The 22,475-nt window shown below is 38.7% G+C and overlaps 1 protein-coding gene across 2 annotated transcripts in view; it reads right to left on the reverse strand.

Moving 5' to 3' along the window:
• The window catches only part of LOC122866800 (NEDD4-like E3 ubiquitin-protein ligase WWP1), a 32,936-nt gene extending 12,537 nt beyond the window's left edge, over nucleotides 1-20,399 (reverse strand). Inside the window, exons 1-11 of one of the 2 annotated variants that reach the window (XM_044176936.1) lie at nucleotides 20,206-20,399; nucleotides 12,845-12,901; nucleotides 12,442-12,533; nucleotides 12,061-12,199; nucleotides 9,481-9,605; nucleotides 8,907-9,059; nucleotides 8,578-8,650; nucleotides 5,547-5,728; nucleotides 3,806-4,229; nucleotides 3,335-3,430; nucleotides 875-1,049 (exon numbers count right to left, since the gene is read on the reverse strand). In XM_044176936.1, coding sequence (XP_044032871.1) covers nucleotides 875-1,049; nucleotides 3,335-3,430; nucleotides 3,806-4,229; nucleotides 5,547-5,728; nucleotides 8,578-8,650; nucleotides 8,907-9,059; nucleotides 9,481-9,605; nucleotides 12,061-12,199; nucleotides 12,442-12,511 — 1,437 coding nt within the window. In that variant the 5' untranslated portion in view covers nucleotides 12,512-12,533; nucleotides 12,845-12,901; nucleotides 20,206-20,399. Of the gene's footprint in view, nucleotides 1-874; nucleotides 1,050-3,334; nucleotides 3,431-3,805; nucleotides 4,230-5,546; nucleotides 5,729-8,577; nucleotides 8,651-8,906; nucleotides 9,060-9,480; nucleotides 9,606-12,060; nucleotides 12,200-12,441; nucleotides 12,534-12,844; nucleotides 12,902-20,205 lie in introns of those variants that run through there. The other variant, XM_044176937.1, reaches the window with a different exon arrangement.
• Nucleotides 20,400-22,475: the final 2,076 nt, after the last annotated feature.

A 22,475-nucleotide genomic window follows, 5' to 3' on the forward strand; every position in this document is an offset into this window, starting at 1 on the left:
AACCAATATATAGCATGCATTTTTCTGTGGTGTTCCTCAAGGTCTTGGTGTCTTAATGTGGTATTTTGGATGGATTCTGACCATTTTTATCAGTTTGAGTGGTCAGAAACAGCCCTCATACACTCTAAAATTTAAATAGGCACCTAATCAAAACACATTGTATATTACAGATAGACTAGAAAAACTTGACACACAGTGCTGAGCTCAAATTAATCTTCAGGTTCCCAGCTTTCAGAGGATGTATACCACTTCTATGTGGCATATACTGTTGCCCTGCTACCTCCCCCTAAAGATCCCCTGCCCCACACTAAAAAAGACAATGGGTCTATGGTAGGGAGGGGTGGAGTGGAAGAGGTTAAAGGGCTGAATATGCAAATAATGGGTTTCTTTAAATTCTCTAAAAAGACAATGGAGCCATTTCAGACCTCTAGATAATGGTAGAAGGGTTCTGGACTGCTACAATACCTGCAATATCTGAGCCATTACAGACTGCAAAGAAAAGGCAAAGGGATCACTGACATTACTAAGGCTGTACCGAATGTCTTTTTTTTTTGTGTGCTATTAAAGTCTTTGAATGAAGCTTCAAATGTCTCTCGTCATATTTTATGACGTCAACACCCCAGAATTTTCACCAACCAGGGAATGACCATGTTACCTGATTATTAGTATGTGGAATGTTAGTATGTACAGCATCATGTGAGTGGTATTCCACAGTAAAACTTAAATTAAAAAGTAAGAATGTTGACAAACTGAATTATTAGGCAGGAAAACTGAATCCGCATCACATGCATTTCACAGGTGTAAAAAAAATTGTTTTTAAGGGGGTTATGGGGACAAGAGGATGGAGGAAGGGTGGGAGTGGGAATTGTCTTACAGAGTAGAGGTATCTCTGGTTAAACTGGTGCATAGCTCCCTGCAGCTGGCTGCGTTGGCTCTGCCACTGCTCAAAATTGCGGACTGATTCCATAGTGGGACGCTGCCACGTGGTGGTGCGGGTGTTGTGGTCCACATAATAGATCCTGCCCCGGTCATCCACTCGGCGCTCCCAACTGGCAGAGTGAAGGAGATGGACAGTACAATAAGCAAACAAGAAACGTCCAAGATACACTTCACAGGTTCTCAGAATGAGATTTAAATAAAAGATCATTTTATTAATTCAATGGGGCTTTACTGGCATGGGAAACAGACGTTTACATCGCCAAAGCAAGTGTGAAATAAAACGTGTACATAAACAGAATATATATATATATATATATATATATATATAAAATATATATATATAAATATATATATATATATATATATATATATATATATATATATATATATATATATATATATATATATATATATATATATATATATATATATATATATATATATATATATATATATATATATATATATATATATATATATATATATATATATATATATATATATATATATATATATATATATATATATATATATATACACACACACACACACACACACACACACACACACAGTTAAGTAAAAGTACATATTGGGCAGCAATATATGCCCTGTCTCCTTCTCCTAGGAGTATTTTTAATTTTGAGAGCTCATTTAGCTCTTTGAAATCTGAGATTACAGAGCTGAACTTGTTAAAGTAAATGTTCCTTATTTCATTGAATGTTTTACATTTTAGGAGGAAGTGCATCTCTGTCTCAACCTCACCTATCAAACAGTGACCACATATTCTATTTTCTTTTAGTTGCCATGATTTTTGTGTCTTCCTTTTTCAATTGCCAGTTTGTGGTCACTGAGTCTGTACTTGGTTAGGATCTGTCTCTGCTTTCCATCTGACAGTAGAGAGATATTCTGCCAATTCATAATCTCTTTTTAGGGCCAGATAACATTCTGATCTACTTTGGCTTTTAGTTTCTTCTTTCCGATGTTCCAAATAGGTTTCTTTACATTGCGTTATAATTTGGTTTACTCTGGTGTTTGGAAAGCAGTGTTATTGTGAGACAGAACATTGTCCAGTCTGCAACTGTTAATATCCCCCAAGATAAACACCGGAGCTCTGGAATACTTAGGCAATATAGCGTTAGCATCCTTGGCTACCAGCTCTGCTGCCCATTTGATTTTTACTCAAGGTGGAGTGTTCGTCAAAGAAATCTAGTATTCTTTTATTTAGAATACTACAGAATCATTTATCTACTGCTGACACAGATGCAACGGTAGTTACTAAGGTCTGATTTGTCCCCCATATTTATGAAAGTGGGAAATGAGCCCTTTGCACCAGATGTCAGGAAAACATCCTGAATACGATATTGAACAACTTCAACAGTCCACCCTGCATCTGCATTTGAGCATTTCGTTTTTAATGCTGTCTGGACCACAAGCTTTCCTTGGAGAGATTTTGTCTGTGTGGTCAATTCTTCCCAAGTCATTGGGAAATGAAGGGGGTTATGGTTGTCTATAATTGTTTCTTCTAATGTTTAGCATTTTTCTTTTATAATGCATTGATCTGAATTAATTAGATTTATTGGTATGTCTTTGTACAGATTTTCAAAATGTGGTCTCCAGATGTCACCATTTTGGATGGGCAGTGCTTGGGATTGCTTTGTGTTGCAGTTGTTCCACATATCCCAGAATTGATTTTGATTAATGGCGTTCTCAATATCTTCAAGTTTCATGTTGGTATAATTTTGTTTTTTCCCCCTAATTTTACATCTATATTTGTTCAAAATTTCATTATACCTAATGTGTATGGCTGGGTTGTTTGGTTGGCGATGTTTTTCATTTGCATTTTATTGATACCTGAAACTGACGTAAAGGCAATAGGCAGCCTGAAGAAACTTCTTACAACTGAACACCATTCATTCTTGTTCTATAAGTGTAAATGATCAACGAATCCGTTTGATCATGCGTTTCCAGACATTAGCTCTCACTGAAACTGACCTAATCACAAGTTAAACTTACCTCAAACAAACTTTGAACATAACCTACACCTTTGTTTTTTGTCGGGAGACTTGGCATGAGTGGAATAATATACCATGAGGTGTCTTGATGTAGAATAGAAAATAACCAACTTAGTAGAGAAAACACCAAGCTGCTTTTCTTTTTGTTATATTCACATACACATAAATACAAGCAAGAAATTAATCTAACAACACCATTGGTCTACAATGTTATGTTCAGTTGCAGACACAGTTGAAAGCCATCAGGTGTAAACAGGATGCTATGGAGACTTATGTATGAAAGCCAAAAAGCCACTGCTACTGGACAGATGAAACTGGTAAAATGAATATTCCATGTCTGAAAGAGGTTGAAAACAGGAAGTGAGCAAAAGAGAGACTCTCACCCTGGTGGCAGTGGCTGTGGTCTTTCCCATGTAGTAGTCCTGGTGTTGTGGTCTACATAGTACGTTCTCCCATGTGGGTCTTTTCTCTGCTCCCACCTTAAAGAAACACCAATTTACAACAATTTGAAAATAATAATAAAAAAATAAATCAGGCTGAAAACAAAAAACTTCATAAGGTTGTGCAAGAGGACAGAGATGGATAGAAATAAAATGCAGAAAATGTAGTTAATTAATTAGCTAATAATTTAGTTACATGATTTTGAAATATGAGGTGTGTGAGATTCAAGGAGACAGATTTTGGCTGGAGTATTACTTTAAGGTTGCACCCTCTTATTTACTGGCATACTTCACAATATTTTTTAAAATAAATTATATATATATTTATTTTATTTTTTTCAAAATACAGTAAATACCTCATAATATAATAATAGCTGCAGAAAATTTGCAGAAAAAGTTGGTGGTGGGTTTTACCCTGGTGGTAGAGGATCTGAGGCTCCAGCATTGGGGACCTGCTGCCTGGGCTTGGCCCCATCTGTTGTTACAGTTGCACTGTTACTACTGCTACCACCATCACCTCCTGAAGCATTTGCTTCTCCCAGTGCTGGGGTGGAAGAGGACGATGATGAGGAGGTTGTGATGGTGGTGGCCCCAAGTGCTGGGGAGGTGAATGTGGAGGAAGCAGCAGCAGCAGCGCCATCAGTAGGCTTAGCAGCAGAAGAGGAGGCTGGAGCCTGCATGGATGTTGGCAGGGGTTGAGATGTGCTATTTGGTGCTGTGTCAGGGTCTGGCAGGGTGGCATCTTGATTGCAGTCCTCACGGTTATCTGCAGGGGGCAGCACATCATCTGTTGGAGCAGATGATGGCCCGAGAGGAGCATCACAGGACTCCCCATTGACTACAGGCAAGTCAGAGAAAGACAATGGTGCTGTTAACATGCATGGTCTCAACACTTCCTCCATTGATGACTTGATGTCAGTGATGTCTCAGGAAAAGAATTGCCTTTTAAATGACTGATGGTATAACAAGTGCCCATTAGTCTAGTAATCTAGGAATCTACATACATATATAGTATATGCATCAATTTATAGCAACTGGCTGATCACCAAGTGTCTCTGTTAATGTAAACAACTTAAATCAAAACACTGACTAACAACTATGGCTCGGTCTCCCCTGCACCAAGAGTCAGAACTCTACACTTCTTTGTTGCTGCTTTTTCTGCCCGAGTGGGTGCTTAGTAGGGCTGTTGCTTTTTATTTGGAATTCAAACTATATATAAGGAAATGGGAAAAACTTAAATATTCCTAAATATATCATGGAACCAAACCATCTGAGAAGTTATGTGTGGAAGTGTTTTGGACTTGACATCATAGATGGATAAAGATAAGGCTGTTTGCTGCCTTTTAAAAATGCAACAGTAACATTCATACAACAATTCTGAAGTCACCTGTGAGCTTGTCACAGGCAGTGGAGGCACAACAAATAAGGGAAACCATTCTTATGATAAGGGTACATGGGCAGGATTTTAATTAATTCGAACAAATAGCGTTAGTTCTAATTCGTTTTAACTGAATTTTTTTTAAGTGACTAACTAAAGTGTACTAGTAAAGAATTAATCTTCTCACATCAACCTCAGCTCAGTGTAGTCAATGTGCTATTGGTGCCCTGCCTACCCTCCACAGTATAATGCATTCCTTTTCTTTCCTTTTATCTCTCCAGGGAGTTTTCGACAGAGGTGCTGACAGCAGCAGAGATTACAGGCCTCACTTAATGAAAATGAACCTACTGATCTTCTCTATTGTTCACTAGGACCAAGTGAACCATGAAGACCTTACACTTAAAGTGGCCTGACCCCAGCCCAGGCTACACAATGAACACCTGCTGGAAAGATGCACATTTATAATTGAGGTGGTCGGGTAATAATTTGCATTATTCTATCTTTTACATAAGCCTATAGTTTATCTAATATATTAAGTTAATATGTTGTCCAACTCTCAAGTGAATTATATCCAACGACATTGCAACTCATAGGGTTACGGCCATAAATGAGAAAAACACATCCGAATAACACACATCTTGGGAGACTGCAGGGTTTTGTAGCACTGAAAAGGCTGGAAACATCATGACAAACCTGGGAAGCTAGGGATTCTATTTTAAACCTTTCAAGGTACCGTAATTCACACATTGTGAAATGCAAACTAAGGATCAAGCTCACCGGTCCTACTCTCTGTGTCACTGTCTGAGGGTTGGTGAACTGGGGTAGAGTCGGGTGTGGTGTCTCCATTGACGACATGACTAAGGGCAGGGCTGCAGGAGCTGGAAGGCACCTGGCCATCCACACCGTTGGAGGCTGAACAGAAACCTGACCTCGGGCCGAAGTCTGTACCATTCACTGAGCTTTAGGAGAAAACACACAAGGAGTTAAAATATGAATCTGGGAAGGGGACACAACAATTCCCTCACTAATCCTGACAAATTATATACTTATATAATACATAAAATAAAATAAAAAAGACAAGATATCATTCATACGTATACATTTATACTAAAACTAAAAGAAGTAAATTCTAAGAACAAATAACTACTGACCAAAAACAGCCTTATAATAAATTCTATTTACACGGCTTAGTGAGGGTGAGCTAAATGTGTGCTACTTCCACTGTGTGTGCGGGAGTCAGATAAAAGACTCTGACTTGTGACATTGAGACTATTGTCTTGTAGGGGCAAGGACAGGACATAATAGGATGACACTGTGACGTAAAGGGCAGAGCTGAAGAGGCCCTTTTGTGAGCCGGCAGAGTTCAGTCGTGCCACAGAAGTGCCCACACTAAGACCAATGCAAAATCTGCCATACGACTCAAGTCTAGGCTTTGTCTAGGCAAGAGGTGGGTTGCCAACCAGCAATAAGAAAAACATCAGAACAACAAGCCAGCAACCAAGAAGAAGAAAAAGACAGAAAAGGTTCAACTCCAATGAATGTTTATTTTACTAATCAGCTTACTTACTATAATGTGATGCCAGCTAATTTCCCACCATATATTTCCCAGTATAAATTTTAATGTATAGCCCAGCAGAGGCTGGCAATAATTTCAGTGATGGTTATTTGTTAATTTGTGTCTATTATAATACTTTATTTTTATCATTATACTGATGTTTCAATATTTATAGGTTAACTACAAATACTAAGCCACAAATACTAAGGTAACTGGACTTCCTGTTTTAGAAAGAGAGAAAATGAATTAAAGAGACAAAATAGACAAGCAATTACTGAAATTATGTATAAGTAGGAACACACACAGTTTGAACCAAATACAACATCATACTCCTGTGGCCAGCATGGAGGCCAGTATCAAGTGTTTTGACTGGCTGTGAAAACTGGCACCTCTGGCTCCACAGAAAGGGTCTCCCTACTTGGCAGAAGGAAATGCCACAAAGCAAAGCAGAGTAAAAAGAAAAATATAAGAGAAATCAAGGCACAGGCAAGGTGAGTAAGGCTCAGGAAAAAAAAGATTTCAGAAGAGAAAAATAAATAAAAGGGAGGTAGGTTAAAAGAGGTGAATAGAAAAGAGAAGAGCGGCAATGGAGTGGAGACTGCCAGAAAACACCCAAGCATAACAGTGATGTAAGACCACGAAGGACAACAAGTTAAGAGAAAGAGAGACACAAATGGAAAGACGTAGGGAAGAGGGTTCCCCAAACATTGGGTCCAAGCTAAATAGCCGACTACTCACCTGTTTGGTCGGCTTTTATATGCTGCAAGTGAAGTCACATTTTGGGGAAGGACCAAGGAGGCCAAAGCAGAGTTCAGACCAAAACTAGCACTGCATTAAAAATGCAGAGGGGATAAACACATCCACAATTGTACCTACAATTTTCAAGGCTAATCAGAGCCAACACCTGCACAGCAGTTTATACCCTTGCAAGGCAGGATTTAACAACTCTGGAAAGTTATCACGCCATCAATAATTTTCTCCTCTGCCTCCAGAATTGTAACATTAGAATTAGCACAGTACATGCTCCAAATCCCTGGTTTGAAGCAAGCCCCCAGGAAGTGCGTCAGGCTTTGAAGCCAATTTGATGAAGTCGAACTTTTTTGGCTTCATGCGCCACTGAGCAACTTTCATAGGAATGAACGTGGCCCCGCCTTCGACGATGTATCCAGTTCTCTTTATATAGCCATGGTTTTAAGTGGGCAGTGCACCAATCACAATATAGCAACCTTTGACTAAAAAAGTGATGATAGTTGTGGGGTTGTTTGCTTATGCTGCCAGCACTGTCAGTCTAATCTGACCAAACCACACAGTCCTGGTCGAGCAGATTAGCTGAGTTTCTTAGTGTTAAAGGTCCCGTGTGTAGGATTTAGTGGCATCTAATGGTGAAATTGCAGATTGCAACTATTTGAATACCCCTCGCATCACCCTCCCCGTGTAGAAGAAACTATGGTGGCTGCGAAACATGCGAAAAACGCGAACAGCTCTATCTAGAGACATATGTTATTTTAAATGTCTTGTTTTCATAAAACACATGTTTAACATTTCATTCTTTAGATAACAACGATACCAGCACCACAAATATTCCTCAGCTGGCTTCCTTTCCTATCTGGCTGAGTATTCAAACATTTTGGGAACACCCAGGAAGGGGGAACTCTACTAAGTTTTACATATACCCCTGTTTGTGTCTTGCAGTCCTCTCAGAAACTGCAATGCAGAGAGGAGCCAGGCAGCCCCAACCCCCACCAACCTCCCATCTGTAGCGATGAGCAGACGTGCTTCCTTTGTGGCTTTCCAATAAAAACCTGTTAGCCTCACTGAAGGGCACTTCAGTGTGACAGATAATAGAAATTGGTACCAGAACTTAAATCAGGATAGCCAAGGGGATAGCCAGGACTGAGAAAAAGCAAGACACAAAACAGACAAGACACAGACCTCTCTGAGGTAAAAATAAATAAATAAATAATATATAAAAAGTATTTTTCACATGAGCTAGCGCAAGAGTATAGAATATGAGTATCAAAAGTAATGTAAAATATTCCTTCATGTGTTCTTACAGGGCACATTGGGGAGGGGGGAAACCATGCTAACATGACTCTTTGCGGCCCGTTAGCATTCCTTTACTTGAGGATAAGCATGCTTGGCCAACAACCATTTTAGGAAAAGTGAAGTAGACATAATCTTCTTCCTCATGAAATATGTGGAACAACATAAAATGCCCCATAATTGCTGGTTCATTTAGTTAGTTTAATTTACCTGTTGGCAGCCCTTGAGGAAGAGGAAGATGAGTCTCCATTTTCATGGATGGCATCGCCATTCTGTTGGAATTCTGGAAAGGATTGGAGAAAACAATGTTACCCTTCAGATATTACGCACAAGTGTCTATTTAGTAAATTAATTCAAACAAGATGAATTGGTAAGTGTTTGATTGTACAAGGATTAGGAGATGGTGTACCAGTGTTTCCTGAGTACATGTATTTGTATGCATGTTTTTGTGGCATTGATTGTTATTCACCAGTACACATGGTAATTAAAATTGGCAAGCCCACTATCACCCACCCCTAACATATATATACTCAGCTCACTGGTGCCATTTGCTGTGTTGCCATTGGTAAGCGGGGCTAGTTCCTCCTGGTCAGTGACAGTCAGTCCATCTAGGTAGACAGTCAGCTCCCCTGTGGGTACCAGAGCTCCCTTCTGCTCCACGTTCAGTTTCAGCACCTCCTTCACATTCTCCACTGTAGAGCCAAAGCAGATGGTGTGGGAAGAGGCATTACAATAGAGCAACATAAAAAAAGAAGAAGCTTAATTTATAATGTTCACATTAGAGAAAAATACATGTTAATCTGCAGTGTGGGATATCAGGCAACCTCAGCAACAAGCTTGTTGTCTTGGTGATTCTGATTAACACAAACTTTAATGATCCCTATTATAAATCAAGAGATGATCAGAGATAATGGTATGTATGTAGCAAAAAGACAGGAAAAGTTCAGAATACATGATACTGATGTTGGCTATAGTATAGTACCTTCATGATCTGCTGTTTTCTGGTACTGTAGTAACTGTGCCACAACTGTATTTGTTAAATAATGAACACATGCTACTCTACATCTTGTATTTTAATATGGTTGTGTATGTGTGATGTAGCTTAAATCATACATTTTCTGTCATGCTGCTCCAAGGCTTGAATTAGGTCTAGCGTAGCTTTGCCCAACAGAGCGTCTGCCTTCAGGGTGTGGTGACTCCATACTTTGAAATCCACCTGTGTGTGCGGTGTTACATTCCTAGAAGGTCAGGAACACACACACAAAATTGCTTACTTCTTACTCTAGAAAGAAAGGGGAACTTCAAACTATGTGAGCTGGTTTAGAAGCCAGTTTCACTGCATATAACATGTAATTCTTTAAAACAACTTTTAACACAAATCACACAAATTTACAACGTCATGAGAAGAAAGTCAACAGACACAGTCAAATAATAGCATTGCTAAAGCATAGACTGGCTCATCATGTTCCTTTTTCTGCTGTAGTAATATACAAAGAAAAACAAAATCACATATCTGTGTTACAAACAGTTTAGCAGTATTTAGCACCAGTGTACTCGATCAGTAGTAATTTTTTTTACCCTTTTTTTAATAAATCCAGGATGGATTCACTAAACACAAAGGCTCTTTTTTTTTTGCAACACTCTGCTTTAAACTAGTATATGGCTGGACCAACTGTCAATGTGCTGTATTGTGACCAAATTGTTGGATAGTCAGATAGTTTGTTCTTAATGTGTACTGATGTACAATATTAAAACAATTTTTTAAAATGTTATAAATGCAGTTGCACGAACAATACTTCCACTCATATCTTAAGATGTTTGATTTGAAGAGAACTTATTCTAATTATAACTATTCTAATTATCTATTAACTCCCCCTGCTCTTTCATTAATTTCTATCTGCAGGATGTCTCTTGTTTTTAATATGACTCACTCTGTATTGAGTGTTTTGTCAGAGTGATTGTTATTTGGGGTGCTTTAACTGGGTGCTTTCCCTCATGGGAGAGCTGTTTTCTCTCCTACTCTGCTCTATGCTGGACTGTCACAGTGCATAACTGCCGTCTCTTTTTCTCATAGCATTAGGTTTTATGTTGTTTTACAGTTTCATTGTACGGTCTCTGTGTCATCTGTGTGCATATGATACTGTGATGTGCCATTGTGCTGTGACGCATTGGCGAGTTATGGACTGGTTATTGACTTCTTGTGAAGTGGCCGTGTTTGAGTTTGTGGACAGACCCAGTGGCATGGACCATCCTGCTTCGCCATTATCCCACTTTCTATAGCCTTAGAGGGTGAAGCTTCTACAAACTGGACGTTATTTATGTACCGTAACTCCAGATTCTCTGAGTATAGGCACAGCCCTCTAAGCTGTGGCCCCCACTGGTTGCTTTAACTAAATGAAGAAAACGCTGTTTTTGGGAACCAATTGTCTGGTCTGCACTAACAAGGGATGAACCCACTAGCGATAGCCTCAGAGGGCTGCGAATATACTTATAGCATCTGGAGTTACGGTAGGTAAAATCACATTTGCGCCTATTTATTTTGAAAGTGCAACGGCCAATGGGGGAAACTCCAACACTTGACCAACCAATGGTGTAACTTCATCACTCACTCAGTCAGTCAGTGACAGACTTTAGTGGCCTCGCTTTGCTGCAGTCCAGCCAAAAATGTTGTGGAAAGCAAAGAGCAAGACATGAGGTGACATGTACATTTAACAAAACACACCATTCACCACCACCCCCTTTCAGCATCTGCTCCCCCTTAGAAAAAAAAGCAACAAAGAAAATTATTATTTAGATGCTTCTAATTCTTCAAGTTTCTCTATTTTTCAACATCTGCTTGCCCTCAAAACATCTCACAAGAGTAACTTGTCCTCGCTGCTTCCTTGTGTTTTCTGTCCTTACACAAAATGAACACTACACAGCACAGTCATTGTATTCACGGTTGAGCACATCGGCCTAAAGAGAAATATCTAGGATTATAGCCCAAACACCATGTGTAGGACTCTACACATGGTGATGATACAAATTATACAAAGAGCTCTTTGTGTTGTCGTACAGCATTTTCCCTTGTTCAAATAATTATCAGATGAGCCACCTGAGGGTTTTTTGTCATTATATTTTGAATTTCCGTGGAATAAGGTTTTTTATTTTTTTTTAATACATGCTTCATGAACCTTATGTTTCCTACATAAGGTATAAACTGTCAGACAGAGATAGACCCCCAATTCCTGCACCAGCCAGCGTACTAAAAGGCCTCCTACAAAGGAGGACGGAACTGTTGCTCTATCTTTGTCTCTCAACAGCTTTTTCTATAAGCTTGGGCCATTTGGAGATCAACATAGGCTCTCTCTAGGAACATTCTGTTTAGGGGGAGTATGAGAAGACAGATATTTGTGGTAGTCTCAATTCAGAAATCTTCAGCCTCTGTCTCTCATTTTATCTTTTCCAAATAATAAAGTGACTGGGGATTCATGAGTTGTCCTTCAACACTCATTTATGAAGCACACTGTGAACATGAATTTGTGTGGTGTACAGAGCTTCACTTAATACACATATCATGCACACAGATGTTAAAGAAGGAAAAAGGGAGAGAGAAGACCAAAAAAAACTGGCATTAAGGTAAAGAAATAACATGCTATGACACACATAGACAAAGACTGTTAGATACACAGGAGGCAAATTGTTGCTCCTTACAGAGTGAGCCTCTCATCCCATTTAGGACTGGAGGAGCTGTGCGACTTCACTGTGCGGCGCGACTCCCCCTCCGCTGTCACCTCCACATAAATGGCAGTCCCAAACAGACTCTTCTTCCTCTTGATTTTGGCACAGGAAACTGGCAGTGGGTACATATAGGAAGGGAAATTTTTTACTTTCACATTTGACATTTTCAGCATAAAGTTGACACTCTTATTCAGATATTCAGATTGTAATATTGTGATATATTATTGATCCTTAAGGGAAAAACCTCTTTTCACACAGTGCTTCATTGTGAGCTCTCTCAGGGAGTGACAGGGTCTAGACCCTGAGGCCACCCTGCCACTCCCAAATATTATAGTCTACTGTTTATGGACTCACCAATGGCATGGAGCTGTGATGTTCCTCTTTGGTTATGGCTAGACTCTGCTCTAGATAAGGCCGTGGCCATGTCATACACCACAGTGGGAAACCTTACAAAACCATACACACACACAGACAAACAAAGCAAACATCAAACACACAAGACATACAGTATACCCAGTAAAGTCACAAATAAGAAACAGGTGAACTCAGCAGGGTTACAATAAAAATACAGCTGAGCTAAGTCATAGAAGCTGCTTCAGCATATTCTGAACATTTTGCTGAGGTTTGTGGTCAAGGTCCTTCCAGCTCTTAGCTGTTAATATTTAGTGTAAAATTACTTTATTTACTTAATGTTGTAACTGTTTCCCATATTATAATTCTACATAGACATAATGCTTGAAAAACAATCAATACTCACAAATGGTGTGTGCTGCTAGACCCTCAGGTTCAGCCCACTCCGTGTCCCATGGTTTCTCTGAAACAGAAAAGAGCAAATTTTTAGGACAAGGCTGCAAACAATGCTGCAAACTGCAGCAGTTCCAAGTCTAACATAGAGCGAAAATTGTTTCACACATACTAAATGTTGTGTTCTCTAATAATAAATAGGACATTCTGTGAAAATCCCCTGTTGCTTTGCTTTTTTCATTGTCACACAATAACATTAGATCTAGTGGTATGTTCTATAGTTGCACAATTGGCTAAAGCCTCACTCCAACTGATCACTAATCACACCTACAAATGTTTGATTGTTGTTTTAGCAGTGGGCTAACTTCTCCTTTCACAGCAAAAACCGACTTTTTCCTTTCAGTGAAATTATTATTGTGCAGTGATTACATTTTATTGTGTCTCTACTGTATTTGTAAAGGCCAACTACACTTGTGAGCACTAGCTTCAGTCTACCATACTGTGAATAATATACAACAAATTCCTACTTCTTGGTTCCAATTCAGAACTGGTTTGTGATACCTATCACTATTCCTCCGATATGTCCCTTTGGTATTTATAAAGCAACCACATAACATGTTGTTTGCTACATCCTGGTTCTACTTTGACTTATTATGGACACAGAATTTTTGCAATGTGAAGCATAATTACGTATAATAAACAGTTCAAGGATTGTTAGCTTTGTTATCACTTTTCAGCTAGTGATTTAGATAACTGGGTTAAACTGAACCTGTTAAAAAAAAACCTGTCACCTGATCACTCATACTGCAGTGTGCCATGTTCTGTTGTAAGGCTGTAAAGCTCTGTCTTGGAGTTTACCATCATCTATACAGTGCAGTTTCTGAGCAGAATGTTACAATGGGGTCTGGCTTCTTTTCACCACCTTAGTGCCACCTAACCTTAGTTCTTCTGATATTAATACCACAATTCTGGCATGCTTAGGCCCTTTCAGACATGCACTTTAATCCGTAAATGTGCTGGCAATTTTACGTGTCGACTTGAGGTTTACTTTTCTGTAAAAGACACGGTGGCAATCTGACTAGGTAAGACGAAGTAACATTTCCATTAGATGACCTACATAGATCAAGCATGAATTGAATGCAGTCACGTTAATGTAAACACTACAGCAAGCACAAATTTAAATACACAGGTAGAATTTTTTTTAAATTTATTACATTTTCTAAATGTAATTTTATATTATTAGTATTTAATAATATGCAATAGTGTGCCAATTTTATATTGTAGAAGATATTTTCTTTTCTCATCACGAGGCTAAAAACTTCACATCAAATTGACCGAAACAAATGCTGTGTGCTGTCAGATGATTTTTTTTCCCTTGTAGTACTTGGTGGAGTACTAAATGTTGACTTTCATTCAGGCTCAGTGTTAACAGTATGAATAGAATTATTATACTACATTATCATACTATACTGTACTATTATTATCATTATTATGATATACACAATCATCTCGGAACCCATCGGCTATCGTCTGCAGGCGATTTAGCCTCTTGGGGCAACAGCCAATGTTTCGGGGCTTCAGGTGTAGCCAGCGGATATCCGGATAACGGATATCCAGAAGTAACTACACCCACTGCTTCCTGAGCCTATACCAAGGTTCCAATTAGGATCATGCGTTTTTTGATATGATTAAATGATCATAGCACAAGGTTGACACATAGGTTGGTTGATCACCCAACACAGACCTCAAGTTGGAGCAGGCAGCTTTTAAGCAGCTTAGGCAGAACCCAATTAAGAAGATAGGGACAGTCCGTGCAAGAATTAACTGATCAGTGTGCAAGGTACAGGGCAGATGCAGACACTTTATTGCCTGTTATCTTGCCACTCTCAAAGTTTCATACCAAGTGAGTGCACTAGTAATCTGCTAGGTTAATTAGCCATTTAAAACCTCTGAGCCCAAGTTATAGTTCCCCTCCAGACAAGTATGTACTCTGCTATGATTAATATTTTGTTTAACATGGCTATCCCACATAAAAAGTACAAAAAAAAAAAAGATCTGAAAAGGGGAAAACTCTTTCTCCCTCACTGAGAAATTCTGGATCTCTGAATGCCTCGCCCACCACCGTTGCGGGTTAGGTTGACCGGTGCGAGCATGGATGTGGGTGAGAGACATACATCCATGGTGAGAGAGCGGTGTGCGTCGAGATGGCTAGAGTTACAGGAAACATAATTCAGCCATACATGTTTGAGCCTCAGTCAGACTCAGATGAGTCAATTGTGCACCAAAATCTATTATCTGTTTATGTTGTTCGTTAGCTTGTTAGCTAGTAACTGGCAGTGGCTGACACAGCGTTAGGGGTTGTGAAAGATACAATAAATATAAATATCTCTTACTCTTATAGTGTGTTCACATTGTTATTACGTAATGTTAGTAGATAGTGGAAGGAAGCTCCAGGGTCCAGTTTACATCCAAGAACTGCACACTCTACCCTGATTGCTGTCAAAACTTTCACTAAGCTAACTTAGTGCAAACTCTCACTCTCTGTACTGAGAAGTCTGCTCTGTGCTGGAGGTTTCAGGTTTCTTTGTTGGTAGCATTGCGATTGACTTTCAAATTTGTGATGTACCAAATCTCTCTTGCCCAGAGTATGTTTGAATCTCAGATTTTAGTAAAGCTAAAAAGGAATATGAAAATACCTCTCTAGTGACAAACTTTGCACAGAAACAAGTCAGTTAAGTGAAGGTCTGACATTTTAGGGGAAATAAACATAAGAGTACTTTAAAGTTTACCTTATTTTTTTGAATGTAACAATTATACTAAAGGTCAAAACCTCTTTCAAAGTCTCCCAGACCCGTACATAACATAAAACATGTCAATTTTATCTAAATGTTTCAAAAGTAAATCATTTCCAGTTTTGGAGTTTATTTAAAAACAAAACTGTCACGTTCAATAAGCTGAAATCGAATACATACTATAATTATCAAAGAACATAATATAATAAATATAAGCAAAGGGCTATTCATAGTGTTAAAAAAGACAAAACAAAAAACATCCCATATCCTTTTTGAAAAATAGCTACATACAAAAAAATATAAAGCTTAACCTGTAACAAACACTGAAACTTTGTTGACTTGACATGCCAACTATGCTACCATAAAATTTTGATTTCTAATATACAGTAGCTATGGGGAGACAAAATGAGGGACCCACAGAGCAATAAAATCAATCACTGAGCAAAACAACCGATCCTGAGAATAAGGAATAGGTTGACACTGCTTAACAGCCTTCAATACAGAGTAGGCAGGTGACAGCCAGAACAGAAAAAAATGGGATAAATGATGGGAATGAGAGTCCAGCAGTCATCTGCCATCAATCTCAAGGGTCTTACCAAATGAATAATGAAAACAATTATTAGCCAGGCAATAGACTTGCCTCAAATCCCCCTGGTACAGCTTATATGGACTGACTGACACATGGATCACATCACACATGGTTTTATATGCTATAGGAAATATTCTACACCATACTGTGCTGTAAAATGACAATAAATTAACCTTGAACCCTTGATATAAAGGCATATTAGATTTTTTAGCTGTTGAAAATACCTAATTTAAATGGATGACACTAATCCTGTAACTGGGATGAACAAATACCAGTCAGTAGCATTTAAATGAAAAATGCATCCCACCTGGGAACTGCCCAGAACTAGTTATTGGTGTGTTTTTTTTTACCGTCAGTCATAACTCAAACAGATCTGTATGAGTTGTAGATAAGATAGATAGATGATAATAGTCAAGTTTAAAAATGGCTGACGGCTTGCAGACAATGAACAGTAGTCAAATTCTCCTAGTTAAATTTCTCTTAGCAGAGATTTGCCAATTTTGTTAATTAATACAAAGAATCAGGTTCAGAATGAAACATTACTGAGTAAAAGTTGGTACACCTTAACTTTTATTTACACCATAAGTTTATTTTGAATACCTACTGCATGTTATTAGTTTTTCTGTTACACAAATGGGAATCTTTTAATGAGGTAAAAAAAATTCAAAACTTAAATGGATGGGGATATATTCAAATCATAGACTGTATGAAATATGGACATAGTCTCTGTGACGTCACCCATAGGTTTCTAAGCTCAGTGTGGTGCCTCCAGCCGACACGATCTTGGCAGTGCCTGACTGCTCCGGCTACCGACTAATCCAAAAATGGCTGTGGAGCGTCGATGGAGCTGAGGCGGGCCGAATGAAGCCTGGTTGCTGAAACCAGCCACCTGTGATGGCAGCCACCCGTCATGTCCTTAATTCTACATAACTTTAAGCCCTAATATAATTTAAACAGGTGAGTTACATAAATAACTTGTTTTACTTACTTATTAAATGTAACAGTATTTCTATTAAGCCTGGAGGTCTGAGTTAAAGATTCACTTTTGAAGGGGATGCCTCATGAAGAATGCAGTAGCACTGAAAAACACAGTGGCTCAGTGATTAGCAGCGTGTTTTCCAACAAGAAGGGTCCAATCAATTCCTGGCCCTCGCACTTTCCAACTCAGGTTTTTATGCTCAGCCTGTGTCAGTCTGGATTTCCTTTGGGTGCTCCAAAGTATTCTGACAATCAACATACAAGTCAGGTGCACTGCAGACTAGGAACGTCCTATTCAAGTTTTTTTCCCCTTTGATGCCAATATAATATTCACATTTTCTTTCACACTTAAAGAGCTAAAACCTCCACACTTTAAGCACATTAAAACCAATCTAAGTAAAATATACTTGACAATTGAGTAGCTCTGATTCAAGAAAAACAGACTGCAGCACAGCTCTCCCTTGGCTTTCTAAAGTGTCTTACAACGATTTGTGAATATAGTTCATTTTGTAAATATCTATCTGGCAGATTAGCTTGGGGCATCCCTATTGAAGTCATTAAAATTGCCTTAAGCATGAATGTGGATTCCAAATGACTAGCAGACTCTGAGGCATAATTTAATGAAGAGAGTTATGATTGAAAATATATGTATTGAAACAAGAAAAGTTTGGCTAAGCAAGTGTAAACTTGGTCTCCTCTTCTCAAATGCCTTGTGAAGACAACCGGCAGTGTACAGAAATGGGATGTGACAAATTGATGTATGAAAGACTTCGGGACACTTAACCACTGTCAGCACATTAGTCACACACAACAACTCACTGCAAAAGGTAGTATCCATTAAGCAATATAGAGAATACACTTTAAAATGCACTGCCTCATACAGCCTCAGTCAGCTGGGGGAAAAACAACAACAACAACTAAGTAACTAGTAAGTAGTTTGTTTTTAACTTTGTTCCACTCAACTCTTAAAACCCTGGCAAAACCAGGATGTTGGAATGGCTACGCATCAGTGTCGACTTAAAATTATGTTAGATTCAGGCCGATACGTTGGTCTCTAGTGATTGGGAAAATCAAATCCCCCTCCCCCACAAAAATCGGTTAGAGTGGAGGCAATGTTAGACTGAAGATGGAAATGGAGTGTAACGAGTTGACAATTCTGTCTGAAATCAAGCTACTAGAACCCTGCTTACTGCTAGACAATACACTTTATATTTTGTGGTGCATATGCGTTTGTATGTCTGCATAAATGCCAAAGCTTCTTTAGGGAAGGTTGTTGACAGACCTTGGAAACTGGGCTCATACGAGGAGAAGTTCTCTAATTTCACATACATAACAATTTACACACCAACATGGATGCTCAAGCCCACATACACAGTATCAGAGTTGCCTGCACTGAAGTACACTGGGCAGACCATTATGTCAGGGTAAAGGTTAAGTGAATAACAAACTTTAACCTGTCTCTCCTTTATCTGAACAAGAATTGGGAGCTGTTAAATTCTCACAACTTTTTTTTCTGTTGGCATGACACACTAATTTCACACAGTGGCGACAGGCTACAAATCCTACTTTCCCCACAGCTGCTTTCTTGCTTTTCAAAGGTCAACGTGTGAGAGAGAGATAGAGAGAAAGATTGAGCGACAACGCAAACAAGTATATTTCAGAGCCAGACTGCAAAAGCTGCTGCTCAAGTGACAGCTTCCTTTAAGTAATTCCCTCCCATTGTGGCACTAATATATATATGTGACAGGCAGAGATGCCAAACCACTGTTCATAGCTGAGATAGAGCAGGATGCACACTAATGGTCCTGAAATACAACAGCCAATTGTAGGGAAAACCTTCATTAGCCACTGAAACAAATAAAGTCATGTTAGACCATTTCCACAGAAGGGGAATGGAAGACAACTGGGGCCTAACCGTTATTGATAGGGATTCCCATCAGGTAGTAGCTGAGCCCAAATTGAACGTTAGCTAGTTTTTAGTAAAGGGGCGCTACTGAAATGTTGTAGCAATGCTGTATTAAATAGCAGTGTGCCTCATGTCAGGCCTGTGTTTACCTGTCTTAAGTCAGGTACTGTGCATGACCAAAGAAACACCGTATAGACAACAACTGTCCGCACCTTTAAAAATTAGAGGTAACCAATGTTTTGTTTGTTTTTTTACAGATTACAAAGTTCAGGAAACAAAACCATGAATTATTGGATAATGAAGGAGCAGATTGCTAACACTTTAAAACCTTCCGTAAACCATACGCTAACAACACCTTAGTGATAGTTCAAACGCAAACACTTATAACACAAAAACTCTGTTATGGTTAATGAACATTGGCTAACTTTGGATAATCTACTGTCATGCTAACGTTAGCTCACAAAGTAATAGTAACTTAAGAGGCAACCATTGGCCTTAGGCAATTAATCTCCTTAATCTGAGCCAATGTTTGGTAATCATATATTTGCACCAGACATATCACATAGGTACAGTATCAGTCAAAAAAGGCTTGCTAACGACATGTAGCCATGTATCGTACTGGCACTAGTCTGCAACGGAAAGCTAAAGTCAGCTAGCTAGCTAGCAATAAACTAGCCAGCTAGCCACAGACAAAATATCCCAATTTTAGTCTTATTTGTCGGAGTAACTATCTTAACGCTAGCTGACTATCCTTCTAACTACCGTTATGATATCTAACTGGCTAGCCAGATGGTAATGTCGTCACGCAATTTAAACACTCAATGTGTTCAATCTTTAGCTGTACAACTTGCAGTAGTGCAGACACGGCTAGTTCAGCGAGCTAACGTTACAAACTTAGCCAAGTTAGCTATTAACGTTCTCCATTTGCTGCCAGCTAGCCGGCTGGCTAACTAATTTACTTAGCAGCTTTGCTAGTTGTCCGCCATCACAGTGCTAATCAAACTATTTGGTTAGATGTGGAAGACAGATCTGTCAAGAATGGATTACAAGATATTAACGTTACGAGAAAGTCGTTCGTGGTTTAAGTTACATAAGCAGCTGTGTTTTACCTTCTCCGTCAATCCACTCCTTTCCTACTCTCTGTGTCTCTGCGGTTCTCTAACGTTACGGTTGTTGGTAAAATGCCCAACCGTACAGGCCCCACAGTCTGCTACGGTTCTCTTGCCATCTCTTTGCAAAAGCCTCCAACCAGCAAAACACACGGGCGACAGGCGCGCCACCCCAAATATTGCTGTGTAATAACACGGGACACGAGTTAACCCTTTGAGTCAATACCTTAGATATATGTGATAACGTTAATGTTGTTGTTGCACAACCTCGATACCCAGACGATTTGATGGATGGTTAGACCAGACCATATGTACTTTTCCTGTGCATATGATCTATAAGTATAATTTAAATATGCATAATGTATATAGTTTTTTTTAAGTGCACAAACCAAGACACCCTAGTCTTGTCTACTTGTCGAAGTGAACGCGAGCACATAATTCCTGTATTTTATGTGAATTCTAACTTTGTTTATATAAATATTTCTCAAATGTCTCTTATTTTTATTTATTTATTATTTTATTCTCATATTGGACCAATTTCCGTTTTTTGATTACTACTGCAGCAATGTTGCTCATCTTAGTCATCCTGAAAGGTCTGTTTCATTTTACTTCACAAATGGTGAGGGTTTATGTTTGTACAGTATGCTACAGTGGTTCTTAACCTGGGGGTCAGGACCCAGAGGGCTTCCAAGATAAATCTGACGGGTCACAAGACGATAAAAGAAAGAAAACAAACATAAGTGTGTTTATTTTTTCAGACTTTTTTCTAATTTTTGTATTTTTAATTGTGAAATACTGCATATTTTTTACCTCTTCTGGAACTGCTCACAACACAAAGGCGAAGATCACCTGGGGTGAGGGGTCACAAGTAGATATTGATTTATTTTAAGGGGTCACAAGCCAATAATATAAACAGTAAGCCACAAGTTGCTCTATACCCATTTGTTTTGTACATTTCCCTGTTTGTTTCTGCAAAGACCCAATTTGGCCACATGGATTAATAAAGGTTTATCTTCAAATGCATTTATCTAGTAAATATTGCAGAATGACATGTATTTACATTGCTATTCTTACACCACATTTTTTAAAGGTGCACTCCACACATAAACATTTTTGCACTTCTGGCCCCAGCTGGTGTAATTTGTTTTCACTTGTGGGCACTAGCTGCTCTTTTTGGCTGTTTTAGAGGCTGCTGTTGTGATCTGGCATATGTCAGTTCATGATTCTCACACCATGTGTGAGCTTGGCATATTGAAACTAATTCCCTGAGTAAACAAGTTTGACATTTATCAGGTTTGAGGTTTGAAATCCAGACTTTACAGTGAAGTTCATACATTAGTCTGGCAAGTACTGGACCACAACACCAGATCAGGTCATAACTGATGGGTCTTAACTCACTGACATCTTGTGTCTATAAAGATTCTGTCTATTGAATAAATAATCCATCTGTAAATCTTGACTGAGAATTTTGACTGTGGTTGAGAGCACACTTGTAGAGACCAAAGAATGAAACCAGACTGGAAGAAAGGGGAGGGAAGGCCCAATTATACACTATACTCCATTTTCTTTCATTCTTCCCCTTTTAGTAACAGTGTAGTGTGACAGCTCAGATATAATTTGATATTCCAGCTCTTTAGTAACACATATTTCTTACTATAATCACATTCCATTGAGTGTAAATGCATCCAGATATTTCTTCAGCCATTTATATAGAAATAGAGTCACTGTCTGTGAATCAAAGGACATACGCGCTAATTAGCAGGGGTGACAAATTTAAATTAAAAGTATTAGCAAACCCAATACAATAGTCACTTTATACCATTGGTTTTTAATTCACTTTCAAGACAACAAACAGCAGATGATTTCATAAGTCCCTGCTTTCTTTGTATGGAGTATTGATATATTATGGGACAATATGTACATTTCATTTTCTCCATATCTACCCCACCTCTCATCTAACCTCTACAACTGAACTACTGATGTCTACTCTCACCATATATCTTTTAACTTCATATATACTGGCCCAAATCCATGTGAAATTAATTATTAAGCAGTGTCTTACAACATCAGAACAGCGTTTGTACAGGCTGTGCAGCCAGGAAAGTGTGTTTTAAAAGCCAATAATAATTGTTAACTCAATAATATTGATCAGCAATTATATTAAACCTGAGTACACATAGTATTATTGATTATTGTTTTGTGCAGTAGGGCAGTAAAAATCTTAATTATTGCTGGTGCAAAACCAAGGTGATCAAATCTGTAATTCATGT

Source organism: Siniperca chuatsi, linkage group LG19 (genome assembly GCF_020085105.1).
Source record: "Siniperca chuatsi isolate FFG_IHB_CAS linkage group LG19, ASM2008510v1, whole genome shotgun sequence".
Taxonomy (NCBI): domain Eukaryota; kingdom Metazoa; phylum Chordata; class Actinopteri; order Centrarchiformes; family Sinipercidae; genus Siniperca; species Siniperca chuatsi.